General features: G+C 55.4%; 1 protein-coding gene across 1 annotated transcript; it reads left to right on the top strand.

The window, feature by feature from the left end:
* Positions 1-32: 32 nt before the first annotated feature.
* Positions 33-9,227, top strand: LOC123254568 (acyl-CoA (8-3)-desaturase-like; the record flags this gene model as incomplete). Its single annotated transcript, XM_044683564.1, has 4 exons — positions 33-221; positions 7,455-7,565; positions 8,170-8,367; positions 9,126-9,227. Coding segments are annotated over exons 1-4 (600 nt in total), but the record flags the coding sequence as incomplete, so codon positions are not given.
* Positions 9,228-9,285: the final 58 nt, after the last annotated feature.

The raw sequence follows: 9,285 nt of genomic DNA, 5'->3' as shown, positions 1-9,285 counted from the left end.
GCCGCTGCCTTGCCGCCGCCTCCTCCAGGACCATGGCCCCGCACTCGGCGTCCGCGGGGGCCCCGCCGCGACTCTTCACCTGGGAAGAGGTGGCGCAGCGCTCAGGCCGCCCGGAGCGCTGGCTAGTGATAGACCGCAAGGTCTACGACATCAGCGAGTTTAGCCGGAGGCACCCAGGAGGCTCGCGGGTTATCAGCCACTACGCCGGCCAGGATGCCACGGTGAGCCTGGGGGCCCCCCGAGACTGCTGCGCCGGGGACGGGGGCGGGACGGAAGCTCGGGGGAAGGGGACAGGGCGATGAGGCCGAGGCTCGGGGCACTGCGCTCCGCGAAGGGGCAAGAGAGGGGGCCTGACGAGTTCCGGGACTGCGGTGAGATGAGCGGAGGGTGCAGAGGCTCGGGGCGCCGAGCTTCCCCAGGGGCAGGGAAAGGCGGCCGGAGGAACCCCGGGGGCTGCAGCGCGGGGAGCGGAGGAGGCAAGGGCTCGGGGCGCTGGGCTCTCTCAGGGGCAGGAGAGGGGCCCCAAGGAGCTTCGGGGCTGCAGCGCGGGGAGCAGGGGCTGCAGGGGCTCGGCGTGCTGCCCTTCCCGGGCTCGGATGCCACCACACACGCCGGATACAGGAAGTTTGGGACCTCGGCTGGAGTGGAGAGCGGAGCTAAGAAAGCCGGGGAAAGGGGGGGGGGGCGGAGGGGGAGCGAGGACATTCTTGGAGGGCTGCGGCCGTTGCTGGAGGGTTTGGGCGCCTGTGGTGGGAGGGCCAGAGGCAGGAAGCGGGGTTTCCTTGTGCGTTGGAAGGGCAGCGGGGGCGCGTGAAGGCTTCCAACGCAGGGGCCAGGGTCGTTAGCCAAGGCTTGCCGAGATAGGGGAATAGTCCCCACGCTGGGTGGTTATCTGGGTGGCTTTGGGTCCGAGTGGCCCCTCTCGGATGTTCGTGCAGGAATGCTGTCCGAGTGGAAAGGGCAGTCCCTAAAGGAGGGTCAGGAGGGCTCGGATGCCCGAGCCAGGCTCCAGCCAAAGGGCAGCAGGAGGACGCTGGAGGCCGGGGCTGCTGTCCTGCTGTCAGGACCAGAGGCTGGGGGGCCGGGGGAGAGAAGACACCGCCCCGCTGTCAGTGCGGACCTGACAGCCTGGCGGGGGAGCCGCGGTTCGGACCCTAGTCCAGACCGAACCAGGTGGAGATACTCTCTGGGAAGGCACTGCAACGATAATGGGGAAAAGGCGGCTGGCACCTCGGTGATGCCCCAAGAGAGGCCTGTCTCGGGCCGGGTTGCGGGCAGGACAAGGAGCGCCAGAGGAGCAAAGGGACAGAGGCACTGGGGGGCCTGCGGCCATGGCACCTCCGAGGGCTCGGAGCTCGGCCTCACCCGGGCTCCAGGATGCCGCCCTCCATCCCAGCCCCGCCGGCCCAGGCCGCCCATTGCATCCTCCGCTCGGGGGACTCCCTCTTCCCCACTCCAGGGCGGGGGACCGCGTGTCTCTGGCTGCTCATCCCAGACCTTTCCCTTCCCTTCATCCCTCCGAGCTTGGGCTCTGGCTAGCCACCCTGGGAAGAAGCCCGGCCCGGCCCGGGTGTCTCCTCTTGCCCCGCCGCCGGCCCTCGAGGTAGGGGTGGGCTGGAGTCCCAACCGGTTGCCCTAGAGACGGAGCTTGCGCAGCACAGCCACAGCCGGGAGGGGCGGGGTGTCCGCTGCCAGCCCGAGACCTTTCCGTTATGTGACTTTGTCCGGACTGCGGGGGCGGTGATTGGTTCTAACGGGTGGTACCACCGCCTCGGTCCCGCCTCTGCCGCCTCTCGTCCAATAGGAGCGTGGAAGCCTTTCCCGAGCCCCAGGAGTGGGGGGGAGGGAGAGAGAGGGCAGAAGTGAGTCCCGCTCTCTGGAAGAGGGAGGAGAATACAAGCGAAACTCTGGCTGTCCTTGGGAGGCAGCCCATTTACAGATGGGGAAACTGAGCCCGAAGGAAGGGTCGTGACCAAGACTCGGGACTCCTGGCCACGAGCCCTTCTGCTAGGATTCTTGTCCGTGTGGGGGAGCTCTGCACCTGTCGTGATCCCCCAACTCTCTGTGCTTAGAGCCCAAGAACCCCCTCTGCCTCCGCCCACCCCAGGGTGGTAGGTCTTGCGCCACCCTCACCTGGTGAAGCTCCGACTGGGCTCACGTGCCAGGAGGGGTTGGCACAGGTGCCAGGTAGCCACCCTTCCTCTAATGCTGAACTTAGGAGCATCCCCTCCTAAGGAGCATCTCCCCATGGGAAGGAGCTGCCCTGCTGGGAAGTGTCTGAGGCCAGATTTGAACCCAGGACCTCCCAGTCTCTAGGCCTGGCTCTCAATCCACTGACCTACCCAGCTGCCCCCTTGATGCCCTTATTTCAAACATTCTTTTTAAATTTTAAACCCCAATTCCCTCCCTCCTACCTTTTCCCTCCATCCCCTGAGAGGGCAAACACTATAATAGCAATTATCCGTGTACTTGCATATGTGAAATCATACCAAACATTTCCATATTAGCTAGAAATATTTTTTTGAATTGAGAATTTTTATTTTATTAATTTAGAATATTTTTCCATGGTTACATAATTCATGTTCTTTCTCTCCCCTCCAATCCCCCCTTAGTCAATGCACAGTTCCACTGGGTTTAAACGTGTCATTGATCAAGACCTATTTCCATATTATTGATAATTGCACTAAGGTGATCATTTGGACTGATCTACATCCCTAATGGTATCCCCATTGGCTCCCCATGTGTTCAGGCAGTTGTTTTAGAAATATTTTTTAAAGCAAGAAAAAAGAGAAATTTGCCCTCGGAGTTCCTTCGTTCTCTCTGGAGGTGGACAGCACTTTTCGTCAAGTCCTCTGGAATTGGCTCCTATCCCTGTGTTGATCAGGGTAGTCGAGGCTTTCAGAGTGGACATCATGACAGCATTGCTGTTACTGGGCCTTCTCAGTTCACTTTGCATCAGTCCATGTAGGTCTTCTCGTGTTTTTCTGCAATCACTTCCCACTTCATTTCTTAGGGCACGGTTCTATTCCTTCACAACCATATACCACAACTTGCTCAGCCATTCCCCGATCAATGGGCATCCCTTCCATTTCCAATTCTTAGCCACCATGAAAAGAGCTGCTATCAGATAGGTCCTTTTCTTTTGTTCTCTTTGGGATAGAAGGCTTAGTAATGTTATTGCTGCCTCAAAGGGCACGCACAGTTTTATAGCCCTTTGGCTATTAGTTCCAAGTCATCCTCCAGAGTAGAGTCATTCACTAGGCGTCCAGTGCCTCCCTCTTTCTCGCCCTTTTGGGGTTTTTTGGAGGCGATTTCAGCAGAATAGACTCACATTCATGCCCTCTGCCTATGTAAACTTTTTTTAACTGCCCTAGTTATGATAATGTTCTCAGGAGTAACATATATTATCTTCCCATGTTGGAATGTAGTTTATGAAAATGCTAATGATTACTCTTTCATGTTTACCTTTTTGTGCTTTGCTTAAGTTTTGTGTTTGAATGTCAGTTTTTCTGTCTGACTTTGGTCTTTTTATCAAGAGTGTTTGCAAGCCTCTATTTCATCAGATATCTATTTTCCCCCTGGAAGATTATACTCAGTTTTGCTGGGTATGTGATTCTTGGTTGTAATCATAGTTCCTTTGGGATAATATCATATCCCAAGCTTTCTGCTCCTTTTACATGGAAGCTATTAAATTTTATGTTATCTTGACAGTGCCTCCATGATATTTAAATTGTTTCTTTCTTGCTGCTTGAAGCATTTTTCCTTTGACCTGGGAGCTCTAGAATTTGGCTACAATATTCCTGGGAGTCTTTATTTGGTTATCCCCTTCAGGAAGTGATCAGTGGATTCTAATCATTTCTACTTTACCCTCTAGATTTAAGATACTGCAGCAATCTTCCTTGATTGTTTTTTGAATTATGATGCATAGGCTCTTTCTTTGGTCATGGCTTTCAGATAGTCCTGTAATTCTTAAATTATCTCTTCTTCCCAATTATGTCTTCTTGATCTATTTTCCAGGTCAGTTTTTTCCCCAATAAGATGTTTCACATTTTCTTCTATTTTTTCATTTTTCTGATTTTTTCTTGATGTCTCACAGAATCATTAGCTTCCATTTACCCAATTCTAATTTTTAATTTTAAGAGCTTATTTCTTCCAGTGAGATTTCGTGCCAATTCTGTTTTTATGTTATTTTCTTCAGTGAATTGTTGTGCCTACTTACCAAGCTATTAATTCTCCTTTCATAATTTTCTTGCCCCACTCATTTCTTTTCCTAATTTTTCCTCTACTACTCTTCTCTCTTTCTTTAACTCTGCCAGAAATTCTTGTTGGGCTTGTGGCCAATTAGCATTTTGTTTGAGGCTTTGCTAGTTGTTGTCTTCTTGACCTTCCCTGCCACCATAATAGCTTCTGTGTGTGTGTGTGTGTGTGTGTGTGTGTGTGTAGTTTGTTCATTTTTCTAGACTATTTCTTGATTTTGCACTTTATGTTAAAGTTGGGTTCTGTTCCTACAGGGGGTACAGTCCTGAGCTTCAGGCTTTTTTTTTTTTTTTTTGCTACTGTTCTCAGTGATAGTTCTGGAGGTCTACAAGTTCATGGTGCTTTCAAGTTGGTGTGATCTTGGGAGGGTTGTGGTCATTGCTCTCTTGGTCTTTGCTCTGGTCTTTACCAGGAAGGACTCCTGTTCTCCTGCAGCTATAAAGTCTGGCATTCCCCTTTGGTGCTCTCCTTTGGGGCATTTTTTTCCTTTTTAAAAAACCTTTAACCTCCTCTGGGATCAGTATTGTGTATTGTTTCCAAGGCAGAAAAGCAATAAGGGCTAGCCAATGGGACTTTCCCAGCTAGGAAGTGTTTGAAGTTAGATTTGAACCCAAGACTCTAATCCACTGAACTAGTGTCCCCAAACAGAGCATTTTCCCAACACCCCTTCCCTATCCCAATTGCCTTCTTAAAAACACTCTTTAGCTTAATGTTATCTCCAAAATGTTGGTGCCCAGAACTGAGCACACGCACCTGGTAGGCTCTGAAAGCCCTGGGGATGTGGTATAGAAATGAGGATATCCCTTACTCTGGGCTTCCATGCCATTCTTGGAGGGTCCTAATTTCATCCACTGGGCATTCTCTCCAGGTCTCCACCCCTCTGGCTTTGTGCTAGATAGTCTTATTGATTTCCTAGGGCTGAGCAACTTTTTGCCCTCCGGCTCTCCTGGTGATGAGCCTTTCCTAGGAGAAGAGAAATATACAGTCTGTCACCACCTGTCTGTCCTTGGGGTGTTTCCAGAGATTGTACTATGCTGGTTTGGCCCTGAGAGCACCTGACAGAGAGGCTGATTTCACTCAGGGCTATCTATTACTCACTATTACTTTTTAAAAAATGAGATTTAGACTTTGCCTACGTGCAAAACCACTTAATATAACCCCTCCCTCGGAGCCTCCTCCTTAATGCCAGGGTTTCAACATTCTTCTTTCTGCAGAAAAAGGCTGTCGGGCATTTAGAGCAGGAGACGGGTCATCCTGGCCAACAAATATTCATTTCTAACTGAGAAAACAGGAGGTGACTTCCCAGGGGGAGTTAGTGGTAGATCCAGGCTTACCCAGGTTGTTCTTTCCTCTGAACCTGATAAATTCATGGAGTTGGTGGTGGTGATTTTTTTAAACCCTTACTTTCTGTCCTGGAATCAGTACTCAGTTTTGGTTCCAAGGCAGAAGAGCAGTAAGGGCTGAGGAATCGGGGAGATAAGTGACTTACCCAGGGCCATGCAGCTAGGCAGTGTCTGAGGCTAAATTTGAACCTAGGACCCCCATCTCTAGGCCTGGTTCTTCATCCACTGAGCCACCTTGTTACCCCAGGGGAACTGTTTTAAGCAGGAGTTATCGCCATATGTGTATACTAATCAGTTATTTGCATGATAACAATAATCAAATAAGTTTCTGAGGAACTGTAAGGCTTGCCAAGCCCTTGTGTTGCAACCTCTCCGAGGAGCGGATAGTGAACATTTAGTTCTTTACTTGTTATGGTTAAGGGCACCCCTGCTTCTCCCAGGCCTTGATTGTCTACTTCCAGGGCCTCGGTGCCTCCTTACTACCAGTTGCCAAGCCTTGTCGATTCTCCTTCCTGGGATGTCAGAGACGATTACGTGGTTTCATCCAGAAGGGCTTTAAGAGGTTTTCTAGCCCAAATCCACATTTTTACAGAGAGGGGACTGGCCTAAGGTCACAAAGGTAGTAAGTAGTAGTTGAGATGGAATTTGAACTCGGGTCCTCAGATTCCACAAAGCATTCTCTTTTCCACTGTGGACTGGCAATGCTTCTATCCATCACATCTCTGCCATGCCAACCCTTCTCTCGGCTCTGGAGGTCACCGCCTTCACCGGGCCCTCATCCCCGCCTCCCAGATCCCTCTGCAGTCTCCCAACTTAGTTTGCTTCTTTCAAGGCCCGTTTCAAGTGAAATCCTTTGTCCCTCGCGGCCAGTGCTCTCTGCTCCCAAATCGACCAAGCTAGAAGGCGAAGTTGTGAGGCCCTGCTTTTTAGAAAACTCTTCCCTTCTGTCTTAGAATTAAGCCTAAATATCAATTCTAAGGCAGAAGAGTGGAAAGGGCTAGGTAATTGGGGTGAAATGACTTGCCCAGGGTCACATAGCTAGAAAGTGTCTGAAGCCACATCAGAACGCATGAACAGGGAATGTCTTTGCACCCCTGGTGCCTCACACAGATGAGACGACCGATAGAGGCTGGGACTGCCCAGTGGGTCTCTGGACCATGGTGCAGCCTCCGCTTTCCCTCTGGTCTATCAGTCCCTGTGACGGGTTTGTTCTGCCCGTTTGGACGTTGCCTGCTGTGTGCTTTTCAAGGACTCGCCTGTATTTGGATTCTTATTCTAGTGAATTCCAGGCCAAGGAGTTTGGGTTTTAAACCCGAATGAACAGGGAACCGCTGAAGCTTTGGCGAGCAGAGGAGTCCCCAAGGCAGGGTGGAAGGCCGGGATCATGGCGCCCCAGTGAGGGCAGTTCCTGGAAGAGGAAGACCTCCGCGGCCTCGCTAAGCAGCCTGCGCTGCCTCTAATGACTTTACTTCCGTAGGGCTCCTTCCCGACAGTGTCCAAAGGATCTGAGGATTCCTCCTTCAGAGCCTGGCGTTCACTTCGGTTTGGGCCTCGAGGAGCTTAGCGTTTAACGTTTGAGGGACCGTGGAAAGTGCCCACCCGCGCCTCCCCGTCAGCCCGGCCTGGGGCACCCCCAGAAGAGCTGTGCGGGGTCACCCAGAGGGATGCTGGGGGGAGCCTGGGGTGCTTCGCTCCCCAGGAAGAAGGGCCCTGGGAGCCCAGCCAGCTCTCAGCCTCAGTGCAGAGTGCCAGCACTGAGCTTGCGCGTCCTTCTCAGGGTCTGGGAAGCGGGGTGTCCTGGGGGCCGAGGGGGGTTCCTGCTCTCTCAATGCTCCGTCTCTTGGTTTCTTTAAGGATCCCTTCACGGCGTTCCACATCGACAAGGCCTTGGTTCGGAAGTACATGAATTCCCTGCTGATCGGGGAGCTGGCTCCAGACCAGCCCAGCTTCGAGCCCAACAAGAACGTGAGTGGTTTGGAAAGGCCGGGCTGGGGCCGAGGGAGGGGCCCGCTCTGGGGTCTCCCCACGCTCCCCGCATCTCGGGCTGCCCCTCTGGGGTCCGCTGGGATCATGTCTCCAAGGACCGGGCGAATCCTCGTCGTTGGGCACGATGAACCCTTCCGGGGATGGGGAGCTGTCAGCACTCGTCTCTTGGCCTCCCAGAGGACGGCCCCCCTTTGCTCCCCTTTTCACCTGACCGGGGCACAGTCTGGGCCACTCAGCGTCTCCTCCGGCTCAGGCCCCCACCCCGCCCCGGTCTCGCTCTCTCAGACACATCCACCTCGTCCGTCCCCCCCTTTCAGCCCTTTCCCTTTGGAGTCAGTCCCGGGTGTGGGGAACCAGCAGAAGAGCAGTCGGGGCCGGGCCGTCGGGGTGAAGTGACTCGTCCAGGGGCTCACGGCTACGAAGTGTCCGAGGTCAGATTTAAACCCAGGACCTTCGGCACCAGGCCCGGCTGCCTTAAAGGCGGCGCCCGTCCATCCCCGCGGGCCGAGGACGCCCCAGAGAGCGGGCGCAGCCGGGCCTCAGGCCGGGTCAGAGCGGGCAGCCGCCTCCTTCCCTCCCGCAGAAACAACTGACGGACGAGTTCCGAGAGCTGAGGGCCACCGTGGAGCGGATGGGGCTCATGAAGGCCAACCCCGTGTTCTTCGGCCTCTACCTGCTGCACATCCTGCTCCTGGACGTGGCCGCCTGGCTCACGCTCTGGGTCTTCGGGACGTCGCTCGTCCCCTTCCTCGTCAGCGCGGTGCTGCTCAGCACGGTCCAGGTAGAGGCCCCCAGGGCGGCCCCCCAGCTTCGGGCCAGGGTGGGACCCCAGACTCAGGGTCAGGGCCGGGAGGGGGCTTAGAGCAGGGGGTGTCGGGGCGCAGCAGGCAGGCCTTTGGGCGGGAGGCCCGTCCTGTAGTCCCGGGATGTGAACTCTGTAAAGAATCTCTGACTCCATCCGAGACCCTTCGGCTCCCCCAGACGGCCCCTCTGGCTCGGGCTTGCCCGAGGTCAGCTAACTCTCCTGGGTCACTGCCCGGCCGGCCGTCTCAGAGGAAACAGGGACTTTTGGGCCCGACCTCTGCTCCCTGGCGCGCCCCCAGGGCGGCTCCCCGTGTCCCTGCCACCGAGCGGCCGGGCCGGCCATCAGGGCCGGAGCCGAGGGGGTCGGGGACGCTGTTGAGCGGCCGACAAGCCTGGCCTGAGCCCCGGCTCTGCTTAAGGCTCTGCATGAGAAAAATAAGACAAAAAAGCGGCCCTCGAGGAGCCTCCGGGCTAAGGGCGGCCCCGTCCGGGTCTGGCCTCAGACGGTACCTGGCTGGGCGACCCTGGCCTGGTCCCGTCACCCGCCGGCCTCAGTTTCCTCATCTGTAAAACGAGCCGGGCAGGGCCAGGCCCCCCCGCATCTCCGCCAGGAAGGCCCCCGGCAGTCCACAGACGTTCCCCCTAGAAGGGTCAGCAGAGGCCAGAGAGGCCAGGCCAGGCCGAGGGGGGGGCCCCCGGCGGAGGGGTGACCCCGCGGCCGTGCCTCTGTCCTAGGCCCAGGCGGGCTGGCTGCAGCACGACTTCGGCCACCTGTCCGTGTGCCGCACGTCCGCGTGGAACCACCTGATCCACCACTTTGTGATCGGCCACCTGAAGGTGCGCAGGCCGGGCCGGGGGAGCAGGGGGGGTGCGGGGGGAGTGGCGGGTACAGAGG

The sequence above is a fragment of the Gracilinanus agilis genome, unplaced genomic scaffold (genome assembly GCF_016433145.1).
Source record: "Gracilinanus agilis isolate LMUSP501 unplaced genomic scaffold, AgileGrace unplaced_scaffold24971, whole genome shotgun sequence".
NCBI classification, from domain to species: Eukaryota; Metazoa; Chordata; class Mammalia; order Didelphimorphia; family Didelphidae; genus Gracilinanus; species Gracilinanus agilis.
This window is presented reverse-complemented; position numbering and strand designations above follow the sequence as displayed.